This window comes from Dichotomopilus funicola (genome assembly GCF_033296635.1).
Source record: "Dichotomopilus funicola strain CBS 141.50 unplaced genomic scaffold C8A04scaffold_12, whole genome shotgun sequence".
Taxonomy (NCBI): domain Eukaryota; kingdom Fungi; phylum Ascomycota; class Sordariomycetes; order Sordariales; family Chaetomiaceae; genus Dichotomopilus; species Dichotomopilus funicola.
Window position 1 is genome coordinate 32,305 of NW_026944033.1, and position 23,483 is coordinate 55,787.

General features: G+C 53.7%; 8 protein-coding genes across 8 annotated transcripts; 5 read left to right on the forward strand and 3 right to left on the reverse strand.

Annotated features, from left to right (window-relative positions):
• Positions 1-2,569: 2,569 nt before the first annotated feature.
• Positions 2,570-3,781, forward strand: C8A04DRAFT_10255 (S-adenosyl-L-methionine-dependent methyltransferase; the record flags this gene model as incomplete). The annotated part of the gene is made up of 4 exons (XM_062776514.1): positions 2,570-2,715; positions 2,797-2,984; positions 3,056-3,257; positions 3,328-3,781. 4 exons carry the CDS (start codon positions 2,570-2,572, stop codon positions 3,779-3,781), a joined length of 990 nt encoding a protein of 329 aa, XP_062639175.1.
• Positions 3,782-5,557: 1,776 nt separating this feature from the next.
• Positions 5,558-6,518, forward strand: C8A04DRAFT_35377 (uncharacterized protein; the record flags this gene model as incomplete). Its single annotated transcript, XM_062783148.1, has 3 exons — positions 5,558-5,738; positions 5,797-6,156; positions 6,190-6,518. The coding sequence occupies 3 exons, from the start codon at positions 5,558-5,560 to the stop codon at positions 6,516-6,518; spliced, it is 870 nt and encodes a 289-aa protein (XP_062639176.1).
• A 436-nt stretch (positions 6,519-6,954) lies between these two features.
• C8A04DRAFT_35378 (uncharacterized protein) lies at positions 6,955-8,850 on the forward strand (the record flags this gene model as incomplete). Its single annotated transcript, XM_062783149.1, has 1 exon — positions 6,955-8,850. The coding sequence occupies one exon, from the start codon at positions 6,955-6,957 to the stop codon at positions 8,848-8,850; it is 1,896 nt and encodes a 631-aa protein (XP_062639177.1).
• A 595-nt stretch (positions 8,851-9,445) lies between these two features.
• On the reverse strand, positions 9,446-11,921 carry C8A04DRAFT_26286 (uncharacterized protein; the record flags this gene model as incomplete). Its single annotated transcript, XM_062779876.1, has 3 exons — positions 9,446-11,590; positions 11,660-11,734; positions 11,790-11,921. 3 exons carry the CDS (start codon positions 11,919-11,921, stop codon positions 9,446-9,448), a joined length of 2,352 nt encoding a protein of 783 aa, XP_062639178.1.
• A 791-nt stretch (positions 11,922-12,712) lies between these two features.
• On the forward strand, positions 12,713-13,897 carry C8A04DRAFT_10219 (uncharacterized protein; the record flags this gene model as incomplete). The annotated part of the gene is made up of 3 exons (XM_062776505.1): positions 12,713-13,046; positions 13,099-13,562; positions 13,613-13,897. The coding sequence occupies 3 exons, from the start codon at positions 12,713-12,715 to the stop codon at positions 13,895-13,897; spliced, it is 1,083 nt and encodes a 360-aa protein (XP_062639179.1).
• A 5,431-nt stretch (positions 13,898-19,328) lies between these two features.
• Positions 19,329-20,963, reverse strand: C8A04DRAFT_26288 (uncharacterized protein; the record flags this gene model as incomplete). Its single annotated transcript, XM_062779877.1, has 2 exons — positions 19,329-20,615; positions 20,703-20,963. 2 exons carry the CDS (start codon positions 20,961-20,963, stop codon positions 19,329-19,331), a joined length of 1,548 nt encoding a protein of 515 aa, XP_062639180.1.
• A 505-nt stretch (positions 20,964-21,468) lies between these two features.
• C8A04DRAFT_35382 (ATPase, V1 complex, subunit F) lies at positions 21,469-22,057 on the forward strand (the record flags this gene model as incomplete). Its single annotated transcript, XM_062783150.1, has 4 exons — positions 21,469-21,525; positions 21,584-21,619; positions 21,682-21,819; positions 21,917-22,057. 4 exons carry the CDS (start codon positions 21,469-21,471, stop codon positions 22,055-22,057), a joined length of 372 nt encoding a protein of 123 aa, XP_062639181.1.
• Positions 22,058-22,431: 374 nt separating this feature from the next.
• On the reverse strand, positions 22,432-23,151 carry C8A04DRAFT_35383 (Phosphatidylglycerol/phosphatidylinositol transfer protein; the record flags this gene model as incomplete). Its single annotated transcript, XM_062783151.1, has 3 exons — positions 22,432-22,548; positions 22,612-22,828; positions 22,937-23,151. 3 exons carry the CDS (start codon positions 23,149-23,151, stop codon positions 22,432-22,434), a joined length of 549 nt encoding a protein of 182 aa, XP_062639182.1.
• Between the last annotated feature and the right edge of the window lie 332 nt (positions 23,152-23,483).

Below are 23,483 nucleotides of genomic sequence, written 5' to 3' on the forward strand. Positions count from 1 at the left end.
GCGCGTGTCGGTCGGCACGGGAGACGAGGAAACAAAGCTTTGCGTGCGTTCGTTTGTTGTTCCTTTCTCACGCAACTCTCGTTATACGTGAGTATGTGTCGACGGGGCGTGCATGAGAGGCGGCTCAAGGATTTGGGGTGTGGTCGTGCTGTGTCACTGGGAATGTGATGCCTTTGAAAATAGAGGATCGTCGAATGAAGTTGGTGAGAACGCGTTGCCTCGGCCTGTGTTCGTAGTTCTCTGAGACAAGTGAATTGAGGTCGCGTGAGGGCATAAAAGTCTGGCCAATTCGGTTCTTATGCCCTACAAGGACAAGAAGGTAGATCCTGGGCAAAAAATCGAATGTTCAACAACGAACAAAATCGGCCGTTTAGGGTGGTTCTAGTCGATCCGAGTTGTTTGCGGAAATGGAGACTAACACCCAAGACACGCCATGGCTGTAAAGACGCGCTTTCGAGACGCGACGTGGGGCGGAACACACCGTCAGCAATCACGCTGGGCACTGTGAAATCAACGCGGTGTGGGGCCATTGTCCACTCCTGTCGCACGGACCAACTCAGAATGCCCTTGAGCGCTTCGCGTCTGGCTCCTCCCGGCTCTTCTTTCCACCATGACTGACACCTCCATGAACCGACCCCTTCCACAAGCCAACGCACTCATACAAGCCACAAAATTTCCTGATTCTGTCCCTAGTTGCTCGGCTACACGGCCAGATTCACTCGCCTGACCGCTCTTCCTGCGGTCTCTGGTTGGGTGATACTGGCGCTGAACCAGAGTTGTATCCGCAGGCGCAACCCGGAGCTGGGTCTGCCGCTGCAAGCCCACCTCCCAATTCTGACACGAGCAACGCAGCACTGGGACGCTGGACTGAATCATTCAAAGCCAGACTCCGGTTGCCAGTCTCCCGTCCAAGCATCGCCCTCCTCGGGCCCGACGCCTTCGTCTCCCACTGCTTTCCCTCGCTTTCAGTGGCCGAATTTGGCCTTCTTTCTCGTCTTGTCCCTGGACCGTCGCTTCAATGGAATGGCACCATCTTGTCTGGAGACAACGCCAGGTGGGCTTTACCCGATGCTGGGGTGGTTATTCTCGCATTGAAAGGCATGAAGGCACACCCGTGCAGCGTTGCATCCAAGCTCACCAAGCCCACCAAACCCTCTCTCCTCACCCCGGCTAGAACGGGAAGACCAAGTCATGGAAATCCAACTTCCATTCCAATATCTCCATCTTTAGCGCGGTTCACGAAAAAGCATCCAAGTCAGCGACTATGAACCACGGAGTGCGTTAAACCAATGCGAGAACGTATCAAGGCCTGCCTTGTGTCACTTGGACCCAACAGTCAAGACCGGATCCCGACGGTCTGGTTCCGGCGACAACCGACCTCAAGCTTGTTGGTCGGAACTCGGAATCAACTCCGCGTCCCGGCGCTGTGGTCGAGCTTCCCACTCATCCACATTCACCGAACGCCTTCCCCCACAAAACCCGCTTCCGAGTGAGAACTGAGGCGGTGTCCTGCCTTGGACCTGCATTCATCCGTTTGGCCGGGTCACTGCCATGGTGTTTGTTTTGCTGCAGCCCAAGATGCTTTTCCCAACTCTGCACAGTTTTCGCTGACCACTGAGCCCACCGTCCCAGTGGTCCTTGATTACTATGTACGATCCATTCCGCAGGTGGCCATGCTTGATTGGCTGTTTGCCCCCCCAAGACCGCCGAGCTGGGATATCCACTGCTCCACCTCCACTTCCCCAACAGTTGCGGTTCGTTCCATGAAGCTTCGCAAAGGTGTGTGCCAGGGAATCGGGTGCGTGAGTTGCGTGAGAGCCCTTCTCGATCCCATATCCCTCCCCCGTCTTACGCGAGGTTGGGGGTAACCCAGCATGCCCAGTACTTTCTTTAGCTTGTTTCCGATCTCTGGATTTGCCGGCCCACTCCCTCTTACCATGACTTGGCACGAACTCATCCATCCGCCTCTGGACTTAGAGGCCCTGGGGCTCCCCCGTCTTGGATCCCGCTTCTGTGCTTTATGCCAGTCCAACGGGCATATAACTAAACGCGGCATCCCTTGTTGCCAGTCGTTCTGCCAGTTGTTGTTGACTTTCCCGTCAGTCCCGTTAGATAGACCTATCTATCTCCACGTGGAACCTGCTCAGTTCTTTCTCTCGTTCCTCGTATTCGCCACCTAGACAACTTGATACCCAGCGACTTGACTGCGGCCCGCTTGTCGACTTTCACTTTGTTGGACTTGGTTCTGATCACTCACTATATTTCACCTCCTTCGTTCACCTGCCACTCATCTCTTTGCACCAACACTCCGAAGCTAAAACTCACTAACCCATCGTGTCGTCAACACCCCGCTATTTAATTGGCCCAGCCTTGGTGGAAATGCTTCCGGCAATAACTTCCGGCACCCGCCCGAGTCACCAACTCTCTTGAAGGAACCGCCAAGACCGAAAGCCGATACTAGTCAGTCCAGGGCCACAAGTAAAACCCTTCTAGCCGCCGGGAGTCACGACGAATTACCAAGATCATTCGACCGCAGATGCCGGAGGACAACGACGGCGCCTCACCCGGGATGGAGGAAAACTATATCATCGAACCTCTTGAGGAAGATGACGAGCTGGTAGCCGGTGGCACATCGGACTACGCCTCCAGCGACGGTGAGACCACCTTCGGCTCGCTCACTTCGAGTGTGAGCGGACATGTATGGGAATATGGGCGGTATGCTTCCCCGGGCGCTGCGCCGTCCCGTCTTGTTGTTATCTGAAGCAAAAAAAAAAAATATGCTAAACCATGCTCCAGACGATATCATGCGTACCGCTACGGGAGATACCCCGTTCCCAACGATGAGGAAGAGTACAAGCGTGAAGCGTTGCGACACAACATGCTCAAGGAGCTTTTGGGCGGCAAGTTGTTCATGACACCCATCAGAGACAACCCCCAGAAGATTATCGACTTAGGGACGGGCTTCGGCGAGTGGGCCATCGAAGGTGGGTGATCGGAGCGGATAAGGAAAGAGAAACCGTTTGGAACCCGGCAGATGGCTGACTTGGAGTACTAGTTGCGGAAAAGTTCCCAAGTGCTCGCGTGACGGGAGTAGACCTCTCTCCCATTCAACCACATTGGCTTCCGCCCAACGTGGATTTCATCGTCGACGACATTGAGGACGAGTGGATGCACGCCAACGACTTTGACTTTGCCCATCTTCGATTTGTCAGCACTTTCTTGAAGGACAACACCGCGCTTATGAAGAGAATCTTTAGGTGAGTCCCCCTCCCTCACATATGAAGTTCTATGGAGTGCCTGCTCAGCTTCTAATCTGTCATGATAAAGCAACCTCAAACCAGGCGGATGGGTTGAAATCCAGGATCTCTACCCTGACCTGCGCTCCGACGACGACACGATCCCCCCAGACCATCCTATGATTAGGTTCCACCAAATGGTACAGCCCGTTTTGCTCGAAAAGTACGGGTTCGACTTATTTGTACCGACTCGCCTACCCGCTCTTCTCGAGGAGCTCGGATTCGTCAACATCCAGCGCAAAGTATTTCACATGCCCTTCGGGGAATGGGCGCGAGACCCGCACCTCCGCGTCATCGGTGGCTACTGCCGAGAAATCCTACTCGACTTTGTTGCCGCTATGGCCGCGCGACCTCTCGTGGAAGCTGGCTTCGATAGGGAGGACATCGCCGACCTCGTCCGGGACGCTACGCAGTCGGCCTCTAACCGACGTATCCATGCTTACTACCCGATTCACATTGTCTGGGCCCAAAAACCGCCGGCTTGAAAAGCAATACAAAAAAAAGGAGTGGTCCTCTACTCAACTTAGCCCCAACACCGGTTGAGTGACCTCCACGAACCAAGAACACCCAGTGTAAAAACACACGCAAACAAAGCGCACCCGAGGAAGCGGTTATCCAACGGCCCGGAAACGCCTCGAACCGTCACCCCGGATCCGTCCCCCAGGCTCGGTTCGTTCCCCCCAAGCAAGCCACAAATCCTCCCGAACCTACACAGCCAACCACTTCAAGACCCCGAAAGTCCCCGGGACCAAACCACACCCACCACTCACGCATGCGCAAACCATGCAGACCAAGATGCACGTTTGCATACAACACACGAACGAACCCTGGAATCAAATATCGCGATGCAATGCGTCTGTCGGCTCAGAACTCAGCGTTGCAGTGCAGCAGCGGCGCAGTGTAAGTTAGCTCGAGCAGGTTCTCTGCGTTCGCTGCTGTGGCTGCCTGGAGAGGCGGGATGCGCATTCTCTACGGATACGCTGCATTGCAGGACGACCACACCGCGCTGATTTGATTATATGGCGCCTTGGGGTTTCATATGCCTCATATACCTGCGATGAGAACAAGCGGTTGCCCAGAGCCGGACAGCTGAATGGGCAAAGCGGAATCAGTGATAAGAGGGGAATGGGAAAGGGGCACCTGGGGCGCATCATTGGTTTACACCACTTTCGAATCAACACAGCAGCAGTTATGATTGACATATCTTGATCTGCTCCGCCCGCGCTGTCTGGGAGGGGGAATAAGCGAATGCAAGGGATAATAGAAGACAAGCATGCCCAGCCCACCCGTCCGCCGCGGCCCGAAGGATTGGAAAGGTTTGCTCGGGTTCGCTTCCATGTCGCCTAATTACATGCATGCATGACGCCGGCCGGGGGAAATGGGCCGATAGTTCTGCCGCCTGCGAACGGGATACCTATGTATGTTATCGCCGGAGGGGTTCATGACGTGGGCTTTTGGACTGCGCATGACTCTTGATACCTACATTACCAACCCCAATCACGGAAGACATCCGCTACGGAGATGAGCAGATTTAGTTGCATACATTCATGGAGTGGAGAGCTCAGACGGGTGCGAAAGGTAGTGTACTGTCCCATCGATGTCACCAATTGAATGGAATCATTTAAAAGACATTATGCCGGTTTCATTGCTGCGTTGTGACGAGCTTTTTGGGAGATTTGGAGGCCCCCCCCCATGGTGGACGGCTGGGCCGATGTTGTTCGGGCTGACGGGACGGTAATGTTGGGCTTTGACCAAGACAGATTCCTCTGTCGCCCGGCTTCGGGGGCTGCAGAGGAGCCATCTCAGGTGCTGAAAAGTCACTGAGCGAGGTAGGTTTCCTAGATAGGTGGGTGAGGGGAGAGAGTGCCGGTGGCGTTATATTTGACCGTAAAGAAAGAGTACGCGAGCGAGGGAAATAAAGCCCATCAAGATGGTGTTGAAATCAGCTAGGTCGCAGCGGCAAGGTCGGCCAGTTATGTAAGTCGCAGTGGAAGTTCGAGGCCTGTACGCATCCGTAAATATCCCGCTGTCGTGGGTAGCCCCACAAAATTTTCAACTCCACCTCTATGAGGTTGCCTGTGGCATCATGGGTTACACTAGCTTTGAGGCCCCCTAACGAAGTTTTCATCCAACCGGAGAACTTTCCTTCATTGCCTCCTTCTACCCTGCAAGTGGCCACCAGGAGCAGGTTTCGGCTAGACTTGTTGGATTTGCTGCTGCTCGTGCGTGGCGTAACCATCCATGTGCTAGATTGCCAAACCATGGCGTCGATTGCATCAAGGTCAGCGGAGTCTCCATCGCTTTCAGCTTCCCTGGCGTCTACCAGGCCTACTTCGGTAGACTCAAAACAAGATGACGATCTCCCGACAATCCACTTCACAAACGTGCAAGATCTTTTCGGCACGATCGATTGCGCTACTGGGGATTTCCTTGCCGTTACACGTATAGTATTACCCTCTTAATTCTATATAACTAGTTAGTAGCTACACTAATTATTTAGACGTCTCTCCTAGCAATTTTACCGAAATCGAGCGTGAGCGAGAGAAGCAACGCCGCAAGTTCCGTTTCCGTCGCTACCATAGCAATCGCCAGCTCCTTCTTATCACAATCCCGACCGACGTCCACGACACACTTCATCTCGGGATTTATATGAGGTTTTATGCACAACTTGTCAGAAGTGGTAGAGAACACGATTGGAAAACAATTGGTCCCGCTACACGTCCAGCACAGCAAGACCATCCTAGAGGAGATGGCGGTGAGGGTGACTCGACTGGCGGTCCAAAACCGGACCGTGCTACCAAAGGTGCCTGGCCAACCCTTGTCATTGACGCGGGTTTCTCTGAGTCTTTAAACGGGCTGCGTAACGATATGCGGTAGTGGTTCGCAACGTCAGATCACCAAGTTAAAATCATTCTTCTTGCCAAGTTCGAGCATGCTCGCCGCACTATTATCCTGGAGAAGTGGGAGGAGGAAGCAAGGAGTACTCGTCCTGGAGCCATGACGACGCGATACGCTGCGGCCGTTCAGCCTATCCTGCAGCAGATCATCACGATCACAAAGGATCTCACTACCGACCCGGTATCGTACAATGTCACTAGCGGTGCATTGGTATTGGGGTTTAGGCTCTTGTTCCTTCGAGATCCAGGCCCTGGAGAGGGAGACTTTGTCTTGAGTGTTCAAGAGCTGGAGGGTTACGCAGAAGATGTTTGGGCCTCATTGTAAGCTAGATTAGGAGCTAATAAGAAACGGCATAGCCGACCCCAACACACGAATTACAGAGGGTTTCCATGGTGGACGCCAGGCGGGGAGGGGAGTTGGGGAATGGGGAGTGATGCGATTCCGGTCGCTAATAGAGGTGGGGGCCTAAGTTTCAAGGCCAATGGGCAGAGGCAACCACGGCTGGCTCGCAGCTCAGGTCTCACCGAAAGCCACTGCCGTTGGAGGTGGAGCTACCCCCAATTTTCCCGTCCTTGGGCTATCTGGAGTTCCTAAGTTTATCAATTTCGAGTTCCATTGAAGGTACGCTTTGATGAGACGAAGGCTACAATGCTTGGAGCTTCTCGAACAAAAATACATGGGAAGTCGAAACTCGGATTCTACCCAGGATAACTTCATGCAGGTTCTGTTTCTTTGATTCAGTACCATCCCTACCGCAAAAATGATACAACCCCACGAGCAACTCAGGGCACAATGTCTCTCAGCCGCGGAACAGATTGTCGCCGAGTGTGCCACGCTCTCAAGAACCCATGACGACGCCTCATCACAATCGTCATCCCCAAGCTTAGCAGGCTGTAGTGAGCCTCTTATTCAGCTCCTCCATTGGCAAGCCTCCCAACTATTGAAGCTGTATCAAACCAACCCCTCTCAACAAGAATCTCCCGGGACTAGTAACCCTGACCGGGAGAAAACAAGAACGCTGTTGCTCAAACGTCTGGACGATCTCATCTCAGAATCCTACGCCAAGTTCTACGCTTATCTATTTAGCGAACTGCCGGTGTGCTGGCGACAGTTGTATACCGATGCGAGCATTCTCAAGTTTGGATTGCTCTATTTATCATGGCCGGCTCTGGACGTTTCCGAAACTGGGTCGGAAACGGGGAAACACCTAGATGAGATGGTCAAGACGCTAGACCTGGCTATCATACTCGCCGGGGCAGCCGGCGAAGCACGAGGCAGGAGGTGGATCGATAGAGCTTTTGCTTTACTCGAGGAGATCTGGTTGAACTCGCCACCAACATCCCACACCACAACAACAACACCAACCTCAACCGAACGAGAACCAAAACGAATCAAAATCTCACCCACCAGCAATCAACCAGTACCCCCCATCCAAAACGAACCCACCCCCTCCTTTTCCACCCACGAACCCTTCACACCCCCCGTCACCCGCCCCATCCGCCGCGTCCACGACATCTCCTTCGAAGACTTCCAAACCTACCTCGACACGCGAGAGCCCGGCCCACTCGGCCCACTCCCGCTCATCATCACCGGCCTACTCACCGACTGGCCGGCCCTAACCACCCGCCCGTGGCGAAAACCAGCGTACCTCCTCTCACGCACGTTTGGCGGCCGCCGGCTCGTGCCTATTGAGCTGGGCCGGAGTTATGTGGATGATGGGTGGGGGCAGCAGATTGTCCCGTTTGGAGAGTTTTTGGAGAGATATGTGGTTGGTGAGGAGGCCGCCGCCGGGGGAGGGGGGTCGGGAGGCATCAGGTCCGGTGATTTGAAGGAAGGTGGCAGGGGTGGGAATGGTGGGAATAATAGCAAGACGGGTTACCTCGCGCAGCACCCTCTCCTTTCCCATCTCCCTGCCCTCGCGCGGGATATCCTCATCCCAGAGCTCTGCTATACCAGCCCACTACCACTTCCTCTTCCCTCATCATCATCATCATCATCATCATCAACCGCACTTCTTCCCCAAACCGCCCATGACTACAACGGCAAAGAAGAAGACGACGAAGGGAGCTTCCCCCACCTCAACGCCTGGCTCGGTCCCGCCGGCACCATCACCCCGCTGCACACCGACCCCTTCCACAACCTGCTCGCTCAAGTTGTCGGACGCAAGTATGTGCGGCTGTACGCGCCCTGGGCTGGCACAGACACCACCCATCCCAACAACAACAGCAGCAGCAGCAGCAGCGTTGCCGGGACCGCAAACGCGAGTGATGAGAAGAAGAACAAGCCGGCCGAATCATGGCTAGAAACTGCTGCAAAAACGATGCGAGCACGCGGCAAAGAAGGCGGGGTGGAGATGGGGAATACGAGCGCGTGGGATGTTGGGGTGGTGGAGGGTTGGGATGTGCCGCCCGTTGGGGATGATGATGATGATGACGACGACGACGATCATGATCGCGGTGGCTTGGGGGGTAATAGGAACGGGGAGGAAGATAAACATGGGAGTGACAAGACTTCAAATGAGGAGGAGGAATTCAAGAAGGTTGAGTTTTGGGACTGTATCCTGGACGAAGGGGAGGTTTTGTACATACCGGTTGGATGGTGGCATTATGTCAGGGGGTTGCGTGTGAGTTTTAGTGTGAGCTTTTGGTGGGAATGAGAAAAGGGCTTACATGGGATGGGGTATCTGCTCATCTATGACCCAGCCCGCATGGTGAACCAGGGGTAATAGAATCTTGAAAGTTGTGTACATCTAGGCGAATGTTGCTGTCTAAAGGGCCTTCAATACTTTTACAGCGTCCTCAAGGATTTTGAAACTAACGAAATAAGTCACAAGCACGGTATTTACTAGCCAAAGGGATATGGCGATGTATCTCTATGTCTTAACTTCTTTCTTTCCGTTCCTTTTGGTCGCGCAGTGGTCAGTGGATACACTACATACACTTTGTATTTGCATTGGTTGTTGGGGTAATTAGGTGAAGAGTAGATAGAATACGAGTTATCAGTAGGTCATGGAACAAGGATATGTTGAAGGGGTGATAATGTGCTTTATTGAGCCACTATCTTCGTCATGCATCGTTCTCCGCAAGATAGCAGGAGATTAAAACCTCCATCGATTCTGCAACTATGCAGGTGCAAAACAACTCATCGCAAAATACAGGCATGGCCATCCTAGGTATCGTAGCAGGTCTCTCCCACCCTGCAACCTGTCACCTGCCACCATCATCACGTATATATCCCTTTCCTAAACCAGATTACCACTCCAGCGGTTCCGTCTTGACGTCCCCACGGTTCGTCTTGGGCACCGGCGCGGCCTTGACAGCCAGCTTGCCGCCCACACCCTTACGCTTGAGATAGCCAGAACCATCCAGCCATGGGGTCTCGCGCGACATCTTTTGCTCAAAGTCGGAAATCTTGTCTTCCAGTTGCATCGTCAGGCCGATGTCGTCGAGCCCGTTGACTAGGCAGTGCTTGCGGAATTCTTCGACGTCAAAGGAGCACAGCGTGTTGCCATCGGCATCCTTGATCAGCTGATTTGGCAAATCGATCTCAACCTCCCGCCCGGCAACTGCCTCGGCGTGGACGCGCTCGATGTCCTCCTTGCTCTGAATGGGAATCATGAGCATGCCGTTCTTGAAGGAGTTGTTGAAAAAAATGTCGGCAAATGACGGCGCGATGACGCTCTTGACACCGAAGTCGTTGAGCGCCCACGGTGCGTGCTCGCGCGAGGAACCGCAACCAAAGTTAGCCCCCGTGCAGACAATGATCTTGGCGGACCGGAATGGCTCGCGGTTAAGAACGAAATCTGGGTTCTCCACGCCCGGCGCGCTGTAACGCATCTCATAGAAGAGAGCTGAGCCAAGACCTGTGCGCTTGATGGTCTTGAGGAACTGCTTGGGGATGATTGCATCGGTGTCGATGTTGGCCTTTTCCATCGGCGCTGCGATCCCCTTGAGCACAGTAAACTTGGGAAGACCCGCGGAGACACCACCGCCGCTACGAGTGACCGAAGTATTGACCTGTGGGGACGAGTCTTCAGGCTGGTCGGCCAAAGCTTCCTTCTCGTGATCGTCGGACTCAATGCGCTCATCGGGGTGAGCCTTCCCGGAAGCTGTAGGTGTGGGTTCTACCGAGGCTTCGATGTGCGGGCTGCCGTTGAACTGCGAGATCTTCCGGACATCGGCAAGCTTGCCGACGATGGCGGCCGCGGCGGCCATGACGGGAGACATGAGATGTGTACGGCCTTGAGCACCCTGGCGACCCTCAAAGTTGCGGTTGCTCGTGCTGGCGCACCTCTCCTTGGGCGCGAGGATATCGGGATTCATACCCAGGCACATGCTGCACCCAGCCTCTCTCCACTCGAATCCGGCATCAGTAAAGACCTTGTCGAGGCCTTCCGCTTCCGCCTGGTCCTTGACGAGACCGGACCCGGGCACGATCAAGGCTCGCTTGATATTGGAAGCTATCCTCTTGCCCTTGACCACCGCGGCAGCGGCACGCAGGTCCTCAATTCTCGAGTTTGTGCACGAACCAATGAAAACCTTGTCAACCACTACCTCCTCCAAGGGGGTCCCGGGCACCAGGCCCATGTATTCCAACATGCGGCGGCCCGCGGCCTTCTTGCCCTCGGTGGCAAACGTGTCGGGGTCCGGTACAACGCCAGTGATGGGTACGACGTCCTCGGGGCTGGTGCCCCAGGTAACGGTGGGGATGATATCCTTGGCATCAATGAAGACGTCGATATCGTACTTGGCGTCCGGGTCAGAGCGCAGTGACTTCCAGTAGGCAACGGCGCGATTCCACTCCTCACTTCCGTATTTTGGAGCTAACGGCTTGCCCTTGAGGTACTCGAAGGTGATATCGTCGGGGGCAACCATACCAGCACGGGCACCGCCCTCAATGGACATGTTGCAGATGGACATGCGGGCCTCGATGCTAAGGGAACGAATGACGGAACCGCAGAACTCGATAACAGCGCCAGTACCACCGGCGGTGCCGATCTTGCCAATGGCGTGGAGGACCACATCCTTAGAGCTGACACCGGGGGCGAGCTCGCCGTCGACTTGTATCCTCATATTCTTGCTGCGCTTGGTGATGAGGCACTGGGTGGCAAGCACGTGCTCAACCTCACTGGTACCTATACCAAAGGCAAGAGCACCGAACGCTCCATGGGTGGAAGTGTGGCTGTCACCACAGACCACGGTGGTGCCGGGAAGAGTGAAACCTTGCTCAGGACCAATAACGTGTACGATGCCCTGGCGCTTGTCACTGAGACCAAAGTATGTGATGCCGAACTTCTTCACGTTCTCCTCAAGGGTCACACATTGTGTCCTCGAATCGTCTTCTTGGATGAAGCTCGCGATGTCCTTGAGAGCTTTTCTCGACGTCGTGGGTACATTCTAGGTAGAGAGCGTCAGCAAAACATCACACCATGCTTCAAAAGGTAAAAAGGATTAGGTGCCACTTACGTGGTCGGTAGTGGCTAGGGTGCAGTCCGGTCGCCTAACCTTCCGGCCGGCGACTTCGAGACCCTCGAAGGCTTGCTTTGTTGGGTTAGCGATGTTAATATTTGCAAAAAGTTACAGATAGTGTACGCACTGGTGACGTGACTTCGTGCACTAAATGGCGGTCGATGTAAAGAAGGATGGTGCCGTCGAGCTTCTCGTCGACAATATGGGCCTGAAAGACCTTATCGTAGAGGGTTTGGGGTGCCTTCTCGGCGGCCGGCATTTTGACAAGTGCACTGGAAGGCAAACAACAAATCACCTCGTTTCGGTATGAATTTGGCTGGTATTTCAAGCCTCAACAACTTGAAAGCCCCTTCGACACGTTACGTGAGGAGTGAAAAAAAATTTAGTAGACGGCTAGATTGAGCTCTAGAAAGTAAGCGAAGAAATATGAGATAGCGGCGTTGATTTTCAGTGGCTTCGGCGTTCTTTCCATGCAGTTGAGGCTGTGGCAAAGAAACGCGCGGGGAGGATTGAAATAGGAAGAAAAGCCTGAGGAATGACGGGAGTCCACTCAGAAGCCGTCCGATGATGCGGTAGCTCTTTCCACTTATAACAGATAAAGGGCCTCGAATGGGCGCGCGCTCTCCAACTCGGTGATGTTGGAGAACGCCGATATTCGGAGCACTGCACCGGGCTCCGGTTCACGGAATGCGGGGTGGCACCTGTGATTGTCAAATGGTCAGCTTCCATTGGCTAGCTTCTGTGTTCGGAGCCGGGAGGCCAGGGTTTTGTGGGGCCGGGAGCCAAGAACATGCCCCGCGGTGGGCTCGCTTCTTCGCCCACCGGTTGCATGGATTTCTCCCTTCTGCATTGCACCAACCAATGTGTCCTGGGCGCTTTTGGTGCAACCCTTCTTTTCTAATTTTACCCCCCTCCCCACCAACTCAACACCAGAACCACACTATCACCACACGGAACCGATTAGAGCCTACACTCCTATGTAAGCTTGGCGCAATTAGAAGATTTCTTTTGAAACAGCGCTCCGGTTTCTTCATTGCACGCGCATTTGACATGTCATTCTTATGGGATGACAATCCACTGGCGGGGTTACCAGAAATCACGCCGTACCCGGGCCAATCTGAATCGTCGTCATCCTCGGCTCTTTCATCTCTGCCTGCAAGTCCGATCGTCCAGAAAACTACCACTGATGTCGTCAACGATATCCTCAACGATTACCAGCCAATCCATGCTAGCGACGATACTGCCAAAGTACTAAGGGCATTTGTCGATAATCTATCGGGCCAAGGTCTAGCAACGTTACAATCCGAGATCTACATCTTTGCCACGGACCCCCGTCAGCTGCGCCAACTACGCAATTTCCTCACTGACGCGCTTCTAAAGCCTAGTATGTTAACACTATATAAGCCTGCTTACTATATACTAACGCTTTATTATAGTGGCTGCTGCTGGTGGTAAACAGCCCCCAGTTACACCTTCACCCAACAAGTCGGCAGCGTTCGAAATCGAATTGGCCATGACCCAGATTGAAGGGTCGAGCCGAACAGGGCAGAGGTCCCTTAAGAAAGAGTGCCTTAGTAGGGACGCAAATCGATGCGTCATCTCGGGACTCATTGACGAGGAAGCCTTTTCCAGCATGTCTCCGGAAAAACGTAAAGGCACGAGCGTTACAACCGAATGTGCACATATCCTCCCGTTCGCGCTTAGCAATCTCGACGGTAGGAATGCAACGCAAACTAAGAACCGTTCAACGGTATGGTGGGCACTATACCGTTACTTCCCAGCCCTAAAGAACAAGATCGGGGCCGATACAATCAACCAGCCGGGCAATGCAATAACACTAGCCTCGGCACTTCACGAACAGTTTGGTCGGTTTGCATTTGTATTCAAGGCTACAAACGAGGTATGTTATTTTTATATAATTCAAAAGATACCGTTAATATATTTGAATAGGAACATAAATACCATATGGAGATCTTGAATGATTCTTCATTCTATGTGGTACATATGGTGCCCGGTTCTGTCGTCCTTCCCCAGGAAGATGCTAAGGTCCAACGGCCTGACTCGGACATACTTGATGTCCATATGCGTATTGGCCGTATTCTTCAAGTAAGTGGTATTAGTTCTGCCATTTACCAGAGCTTCGTAAGGGGGAGATCTTGTATATATAATATTGCTTCGGATGGATCAACCGACTTAGAGCGCATCTTGAGCGACAAGATGCTTATGCGCATCTAGGAGGTTAGTCACCGTCACAATTGTCTGGTCAAGGAGCTCGGCTCTGAAGAAGAGTAGAACGAGGAGGCTCCTGGGTAGGGATGCCTTGTGCAACGGCGATTCAAGCTTACATAGCACTTCATCACCACCTTTTGTTCTCTACCTTGCACGGTACAACCACCATCTCCTTCGGCTTAACCCAGTACTGTCACGTCTGACCGTCTGACCCGGTGAGCCCCTGGCCCCTCCCCCGGCAAAGAGAAATTCGCGCGCGTTGTTCAAGATCTCGGCGCGACCGCCAATCGAAGAAGTCCTTAGCTTTGGCGCCTGTCTTGAACACACCGGATTCGGAATCTTGGATTCACGCCACTTCTCACACTGGAGGTGCCAAGCCATGGGGGTGAGGACGATCAATGTTTCGGGTTGTGTGTGAGAGCAAGCCGCTCCCACCCGAAGAACCAACTGCCACCGGCTTCAACAACCGTTGTTGCATCGAGAGCTATTCCTTTCGAAAGGTCCAACGTCGATTGGGATTCTAGTTGAGGGCCATTGGACGACCGGTACATGAAATTGATATCGCCATCGGCCCGATGAAACCTCGGGTTCGCTCCTCCAGCTCCCTTCCAGCTCCGTATTTTAGGATCGGTGGGCAGGGACTTCGCACTTACATTTATTTCTGGGCTTCATGTACTTTTTCACAATTTTGCTGGTTGGCCGTCGCGGGGCCCGGCATTTGGTGGAGAGGGCCGATATCGATAATTAGATCCCGGCCGATCAGAAGTTTCACTGATCCGCTGCGACCCATCAGGAAATGGGTTCTGTTTCTGGTCGTCTCCGCATCAACACGTAACAACATGAGCTTCCATTCGACCAAATTTGACATGAAAAGATACATTCGGGGATTGAGGTCCAAGAAAAACAGAGTCCAAGAAGAACAGAATGGAGGATAAACGAAAAAACAAAGACATTTGCATAAAATTTGCCCCAATTAACAACTACATTATGTTTACTTTCGCCGCTACGGTCTGCTAACATTTCCTCTCAACCTTGACCGCAAGTTGGTGGAGTTTCAGTTAGTAGCAGCACACGATAGCTGCGATACATCCCTCCTCACTCGTGTCACTCTAGCTTCCATATTGGTGACGTTAACACTTGATGTATCATCAGGATTCAGGCTTATAACCTCCAGGCTTTCAAAATTTCTTAGAGCTACGTCCTCCTCGTATTTTGTCCTTGGTATGGCGGCCGGCAGTAGTATATAGAGTCGGCTGATTATCACTTCACACGTCCACCATGACTGGGACAATAACAAACACGGGAAGCCCCTGACAACAACCTAAGCCATGGCCTTGGCACTACACGTCTCTAGAGTGAAGAGGTTCTTTGCACCACCTTACCATTTGGTTTCTAGCTTTGGCCAGGGGTATGCGTATGCGTAACGGTTTCAACACAATCTAAAAAACAGAAAACGTTCATGATGGTGTGGCTCAGCGCTTGTTTAAGAGGTACGTGTGGTCTAATTATCAATGTGTTAGTTTCAATGAGTGTTCGTAGTTCAAAGTCCAAAAACTTTAGAACGCGACGCGTTGCGGAAAGGGGGACTGTATCTACCGTAACCAGCTTTTACTTTTCTCCTCGGCATAATGATACAACCGAAGCCAAGAATAAAGTGATCGACCTTCGTCTTCCACGGCCCATAACGACTCTTGCTGAAGCCCTAGTAACATGCTTACAGGGAGAGACAACTTTGGACCTCATTCCACCCCATTTCATAAACCCACCACGACACCCAACACCCACCCAACATTCCTCAGCACTCCTACAGTCCAAACAACCGCCCTAAGCACCCAAATCACAACTACAGCCGCCAGAAAAGCAAAAGCGATTGCTAACACACATCTCAAGATATCGCTAAGGGATGCCGTCCGGACTCCCCTATCCAGCCGTTTCCGGATTTCCGAGGTACTGTCAAACACTGGCCTGACCATCTGCCAGTAGGCGCTTGTTATCCTTGTCAGCGCCACCAGCACGTTCCGGATCCACTGGCTGATGGGCAAGTCCCGAAGGTTGTTCAGGGTGTTGCTGTTGCCCATGGGAGGAAGTAACTTGCTCTGCTTTCCTTTCCCCCGGCTCATTTCCACTCCCGTCGTCAACTCCATCTGGCTGCCCTTCTCGCTCTGTTTCCCCTCCGGGCTCAGCCCCCACCCAACCCGACTTTCTTCGTTTGGTTTCACAAACCGCCTGACCGACACTCCCTGTCTCCGGTTCGCTCCCTATGGTCTCGTACCCGCTGCCTGGGGATGGCGACCTGGCTTGTTGTGGTTGAACGCCGATATCGGCCCTTTCATTCGGGCTATTGTTGTTGCCATCAACAGTGGCCCCTGAGAGGCATCGCCGTGCTGTACAAAGGCTGCCCTCGCGGCGCCGCATGCCGCTTTGGTCACATCTTCGTGCTCGCTTGGTGGCATCATTGTCATCGCCAAAGGAGATTGGGATTGGTGAGATCGGGTCGCAGGGAGTTTGGAGCTGCGTGGGGGTGTGGGTGGTGCGTTGTGTAGGCCGGCCTCGCTCTCCTGACGCATGGTCTTTTTCATCGTCCAATCTTGATTTTGTGCTGGCAACTGATTTTCGTCGCCCGACACTGCCGATGGGTGTGGCTGGTCTATCTTTGGGGTTGGTCTCCCATGGTCTGGCGGCCGAGAAGTAGTATCGCTGTGTGGTCCATGCCCGAGATGCAGAAGGGGGGTAGGACTTTCCTGCGGGCCGCGTTTCTTCATCTCGTTCTGACCTGAGGTTGGTATCGTCGTCTGCGGACCCTAGCTGCTCGACCTCCGCAAGCCGCTCTGTCTGGTCATGCTGGGGGAAACCAACTGGTCTGAATAACCGTGTTTGGTCGTCATGGCCGAGAATCGGGGTAATATTGTCGGTGAGACTATCCTCGGAATCAAGGCTTCCGGATTCAGACGACCTTCTGACTCGTCTAGAATCGCGCCGAAGGGATGGGCGGCGTCGTGGCGGCGAGACTGACCGAGTTCGGATCCAGTAGTGATGATGGTGTGTGTGTAAGCATATGGGAACTCCGGGTCCTGGCCACAGACGGCCCTCTTCGAGTCTGCTGCCGGTACCATATCTCTCAGATCGTCCAGGGTGGCTAATTCGCTGGGTTGACTGTCCTTCCATACCTCCCCTGGTTCCGGGTCGTCCAACATTTGCACTCGGTCGTGAGACACTTGCTGGAACTTGGGATGACCTGGTATTTTCTGATCGTCCATATGGATATTCATGAGGTTGCTTGAGGTCCATTGCAGCGTATGTATTGAGGGGCGACCCACTTCCTGGTGAAGGGAGACCGCGCGGTTGGGAATAAATGGGGGAAGATAGAGCATGGCTGTCAATTTTCTGAAAGGAGACTGATCTCTTTCTGCCACTCTGTTCTCCTTTCTTGCCCTCATGTACTCCGGCCGTGCATATTTCTGTATCTGTATGACCAGGAAGTTGGTCTTGCTCTTCACTTCTCCATATCGGCGGCGGCGGCAACGGCCGTTCACCGTTTCTGCCACCGCCGCCAGTCCTAAAAAAGACTCGTGTCTCTTGGGATCCGGGGATAATGCGTCACTTTGAGCTGATGACTTTCCGCTTCCTAGTGGGGATTGGATTATTGGACTTAAGCTTGGTTCAACCACTGAGCTCCATCCGCCTTCTTCCTTTCGCCATCGTACCCCTCTCTTCGCTAGAACATCGCGTATCTCATTCTTTCTTTGTTCGGCCCGATACATTCGTTCTTCTTCTCTCATCAGCCGCCTCTGGTTCTTATCTGCCGTACCGCGCGAACGATCGCCTATCTGCCACGCACGATCAAGACTGCGGTCGTGGCTTTCCTGGCGTGGCCGGGCGAGCGCAGGCTGAGCGGAACTGCGTGAGCTAGACGACGTAACGACAGCATCATCCGAACTAGTGGGTGGCGTGATGATATCGGGCGTCCCGGTATAGGGGTTCACGCCGGTAACGCCGAGGAAATCACCACTGGAAATAAGCGTGTGTCGCTCCCGGCGGATAGCGAGCTTTTCATGAAACGGGCTGCGCTCCGCACTGCCGGGTCCAGGTTTCCGGAGACTCGGTACACGGTTCCCAGAAGGACTATTGTCATCCTTGTGGGAGCTGGGTCGAAAAGGGAGATAGTCTTCGTCTGAGCTTGAGTAATGCGAAGGACGGTTGACATCCACAAGGAATGGGCGCCGGCAAGACGGAGAGCCCTGACTTCTGCGTGGAGAGCTGGGCTGCAATCTGGTTTGGGTCTTCGCTGGCGTTCTACTCCGAGCCTTAACGGAATCTGCCCTTCGAGGCGGCGTGAGGGGCGTGTTCCAGAGATTTGGGGGTATGCTGTCCGGGTCAAACCGATTCAGCGAGTTTGACCTTTTCTCTCGGAAGGTTTGTTTCTGCCCTGGTACGGTTTCCGGTGACTGGTCCTCCCAAGCATCGTCTAAAGTCGGCCGAGCCGTCCCGCCCCGCTCTGGGCGCATGCTGGGTCGTAGCTTGGTAAAGAACTCGGTTACAGACTTTGAAAGATTCTTTCGCTTGGTACCTTCCAAGGCTGTAGACGCCCTCTCAAGGCGGCGAGCCGATGACCTTGACGGGTTGCTTGGGGTGCGATTCTGCCGCCGAGGGGAAAGAGGTACAGCCTCCCCCTGCCTCGGGCTCCGGAGAGGTGAGGGGGCCATGCTGTACGGGCGTCCTTAGCCCTTTTCATGGGATGGGTGTGAGTTGTGGGGGTTTGGCGGAGGCAACGAGGGATCAAAGATCGGGATCCATCGAAAAGAAGTACAGTAGCATGGCGCTTAGACAATCAATCTGACCGCCTCTAGACAGGCCAGGCACCTAAGTAAGCTAGGTAGGTAAGCTAGGCACCTGGGCTGCCGGGTGTTGAGTAGGTACATATGGACCTGACCTTCGTTGGAAAAGGAACCGCATTCGGACGAGGAAGGCACTACCTAGCCGGGCTGTAAGTTGAGGACGCCCACGACCTCTATCTTAGATGGAAGGAACCATGGGCCACCCCTAAGCTATCTGGCACAAGATGCTCCTGGGGAAGTGTCAGCGAGCACAATTTCTGCAAGGAAGTTGACCTAATCGTATTGTGTCCATCGCCTTGGTGTCCTACCTCGTACCTTATTTCCAAAGTCACCAGAGCACCACCCCAAGTATCAGATTTCCAGTAGCTGGGCCATGCGGCCCGAGGACGAAGTGGGTGTTGAAACATGCGCTAGAAAGAGAAAATGTCAAGAATAACGATGAGCTTGAAAGAGAATAAATTAAATTGCTTAACGCCCAGCCCCTCTTTGCCCCAAAACGCCCGGGAATGATAAAACACGAAAACAATACCGCCTGTCCAACGGCCATTGCCAGCCCCATCCTCTAAACGTACAAAGTATCACATTCCGCAACCGAGGGTATTTCACAACCTCCTCGTGGGGAACCGTTCCTGTGTCCATCTACTCGCCCTCGCCCTGGCTAACTTCTCGGGAGAATGAAGATATGCTGCTGAGCTCAGTGGCCGTGTCGGGTTTTGGTCCAGGTCTCGATCCGGCGATGGAGCACCCGTTGCAACACGGTGATAGTCTTTGAGCGGACTACTCTGGCGCACCATGTGCCCGGCCAACTCGCGTTGCTCAAGCGCAGCCATTTCACGATTGTTTCGTGGTGACTGATACCCGCCATTCATATCACCAAGACTGATCGCCTTCTTCAGCGGTGAGTTCATATGGCTGTACGCACCGAGGCTACCGCCGTAACCGGGGCCAGATAGCTGGTTGTGGTTTGTGCCGGTAGACGTACCCGTTGAAACGGTAGTGGGTCTGGAGAGGGAGGAAGGTGTCGATGGTGATCCATTTACGCCTAGAGACGCGCCTGGGGGAAGGCTCCTGCGAACCGGTGACTGTCGTTGCTGCTGTACCTGAGCAGCAAACGACGGTGGCACCGAGGTCCTAGGTTTGGCCAAAGGGGTAAATGGGTTGACAGGCATCGACGACTGGATCTGCGGCGACATGGAGTTACTGGACCGATCCCCATCTGGATCGACATATCGCGCATAGCTTGGGTTCGGGTGTGTTTGGAAAGACCTTTGAATCAGCGTTGCTGGTGTGCCGACTCTGACCTCCTCCTCATCAATCCTCCCATCATTGATCGACACCTGCGTCGAAACTTCGCGAACTACGGGGTGCAGCCGAGGTTGTACGTATTTGACGTCGTATTCATGCATGACTTCCTTCTGGATAAGAGCTGTGTCTTTGCTCTGCTGGGAAAAGCGGGAGTGCATGACCAGAAGCTGCACCGACAGTATAATTTGTAGGAGGAAACACTTGAACACCGTGACGCTCGGGCGGGGGTCGAGGTTTGGCAGGGGGAGGAAGAGCATGTGGATGAGGACATGACCCGGGCTGAAGAGGCAGAACAGGCGCAACGTCGCCGGGTAAGGGTCCCATATCTTCACCTCCCACACATCCCGGGTCCTGTCGGGGTGTGCTCGTTGCTCGGCGGTTTCGGGCATCAAGACCTCACGAATGAGTCGCAAGGGCGTTGATGAGGCGGGGGGTACGTCGACGCGAACGCGCTGCGCCGAAGGGGTGCCGAGTTCGTCCCCTTCCACATTCCGTTCGAACAGTCGGTAGTGTCGTGTCCGCGTTATAGTGAAAAATGCGTTCAAAATTGAGAACGAAATCAGTACCCATTGGAGGAAGTTGGCCTGTGGGGATTGTTCGCTTGGTCAGTGGTGTCTTTCGGTGACGATCCTAAGGAAAAAAAGTGAAGAATCTCGGGAGCTCAGGCTTACCACAAGAGTGAACCAGCCGCTGGCAGGCGCGTCACCAAACACATCATCCACCGCATTGTGTGTCGTGCCGGCGTTTGCTCTCGCGATTAGGAAAACAAAGTTAGCTGCCAATCCAAAACGAGTGCCGAACGTTTTGGAGTCCCAGTCGAAGGTTTGTATTTCTTCAGACAGCCAGAGGTAGAAGTCCATAGGGTTCAACAGCGTGCGAATCCTCTCCGAGAGAGGCCGGCGCCTCACGAGCCGTTGCGGCCGCGATGCCATGGCTACGCAGTAACTTGAGCTGATCGTGGATGGTGGTGTGTAGAGTTGATGTTGATGCTCGCGGATTCAGCAGAGCGCGTGGGCTTTGACAAAAAGACGTGCCGGGAGGGCCAAGCAGTTGCCGGAAGCGGCAAGCAGGGATTAGCAAACATGGGATTCGACAAGGGCGGAAGATGTGGGTGGGGCCGAAATGCCCCATTATTTCCGGTGGGTCTCGCCGTGCCTCTGGCCAAGCCCGCCTGTTGGTCGCAGCTCGGTCGGAAGACCGCACGCCGCTTGCTACTCGTTGGCGGTTCACTTGCTCTCAGTCCCAGACGGTTGCTGTGACCTTGCGGACCCTCAGAACTATCACAAACCAAGCGGCGACGCTCTACGCCGAACAGTTAACGGTGCCCAGGCCGGTTAGTCCCAAAGCGCTGGATAAATAGCAGGGTCCTTCGGTGTTCTCTCTATTTACTGGATATTCGTCAATCGCCTTGCCAACCACCCAACCCCGCCAGCCAACATGGCGTCACAAGCAGACTTCCGTGACAGACAGTTTCTGGCCGTCATCGGGGACGAAGTAAGTTACTGCTCCAGCGATGTGGGCGTGACGACTTATGCTAATGTGTTTTGATTAGGACTCTGTCACCGGGCTTCTCCTAGCAGGCATTGGCGTACGTCGCAGCGGCTTCACTCCTCCACACTCTCTTCCCTGGACTAACACCTGTGTTCACAGCACGTCACGGCGCCCCCAGACAACCAAAAGAACTTTCTCGTGGTAGATGCCAAGACGGACAATTCGGCGATCGAGGCAGCCTTTGAAAACTTTACAACGGAAAGGAAAGACATTGGGATAGTCTTGATCAACCAACATGTCAGTCTATCCTCATATGGACGCTTGTCTCTGGATATTGTGCGGCTGTCCGGTCTGGCTGAGAGTTGATACTGACACTGAGACTCGCGCTGTGCAGGTTGCCGATAGGATACGGAACCGGATCGATACCTACACTCAAGCGTTTCCCACAGTCCTCGAGATCCCGAGTAAAGATCACCCTTACGACCCCGAGAAGGATAGCGTGCTACGGAGAGTTCGTCGGTTATTTGGCGAATAGCCGGACGTTTTATGTCGAACAATACGGAGAAGCTGGCATACAGGGTGGAAATGTCGTGGTAGATCCGAAGCCGTGCGAGTTGAACACAATGGTGGCAATGATTTGGACAGATATGAATGCGCTGTTGCTTCCATTACTGTGGGACTCGGTATCCCGGGGGAGTTTTCTAACTATCTGGAGATGTGGCCGCAGAACAAGCGCGCTAGGAGATGTGAAATAAAACGCCATTGTGACTCCGAATCGACGGAATGAATTAACCCAACATGCTCATCAAAGATCCATGGATATACGCCTGCTAACGGCCCAATATTTGACCGTGCTTGCACCAGACACTACTAGTAAAAGGAAAGAACCAGTGCTCGTGTCCCCAATGGTTAGAGATCGAGAATATCGCTAAGCGATTTCTTTCCACCAAACACTACTGAGGCAGTCAAGCAGGTGATGTGATCGTCATCGGCACTGTAGACATCGGCGCGGACAGTGTATTTTCCCTGGATGACCTCCGTTAGTATCATTTCACTGCCCTTGGGGAGAGGCCATGAGAGAAAACGTACTGGCGGGATTTGAGAGGGCAAGTCGACAGACTTGGTGATCTTGAGCTGGCCCTTTTCGATTGGGCATTCAAGGTCGACGTTCTTGATTTCTTTGCACAAGTCGGCCGTGGTACTGACCAAGCGGATGTAGCCGTATTTGACCTCAATGAGGACATAGGCGCCCTCAAGGATTCGCTCGTTCACCGTGCCGGTGGCGATGATGTCGAGGGTCGCACCACTGTAAATAAGCGAACAGTCAGTCGAACATGCATCAAATTTCAGCTCGCCTTTGTCTTCACCTAGGCCTCTTGAAGATACTGGAATAGCGGGTGTTTGATGCACATACGCTTCAGGCGGGTTTGGCGACAGGTTCACCTCCTCAATGACGATCAAGTCGTCCTCACGGTTGGCATCGCAAAAGCTCAGCGGGTTGTCGCCGGGGACGGAGAGATCGGGTTCATCGCCACGCTTGATTAGAGCTGACGAGCTTCCTTCGTGCCGGAAGACGTTGCGCGCACTGGCGGTCGCCGCGAGGGCGAAGGTAAGGGCAGAGAGCCTCATAACTGACTAGACTCCTTGTCGCCCTGCAATTCGATTATGAGAGAAAGTGGAAGGGGAGGCGCGCTAGGTTGGGGTCAATTACACGAGTTCGTCGGTTCCAAGACAAAGGAATGAATCCGGATTTCTCCCAAAGTTCGAAGAGAGATAGATGAAGTTCAGCAGTTGAGGGTTGGTTTTTGATGTGATGATGTTGTCCAAGATGGCGAAACCACACAAGGCGGCCGTGCTGACTGGTTAAACCCGCCACGCCGCCTGCTGGCATCCCCAACCGCACGTCATGGGGAAGGAGCAGGGGCCACAGTTGTTCGGCCCCCTGCCCGCGCTTGACTCTA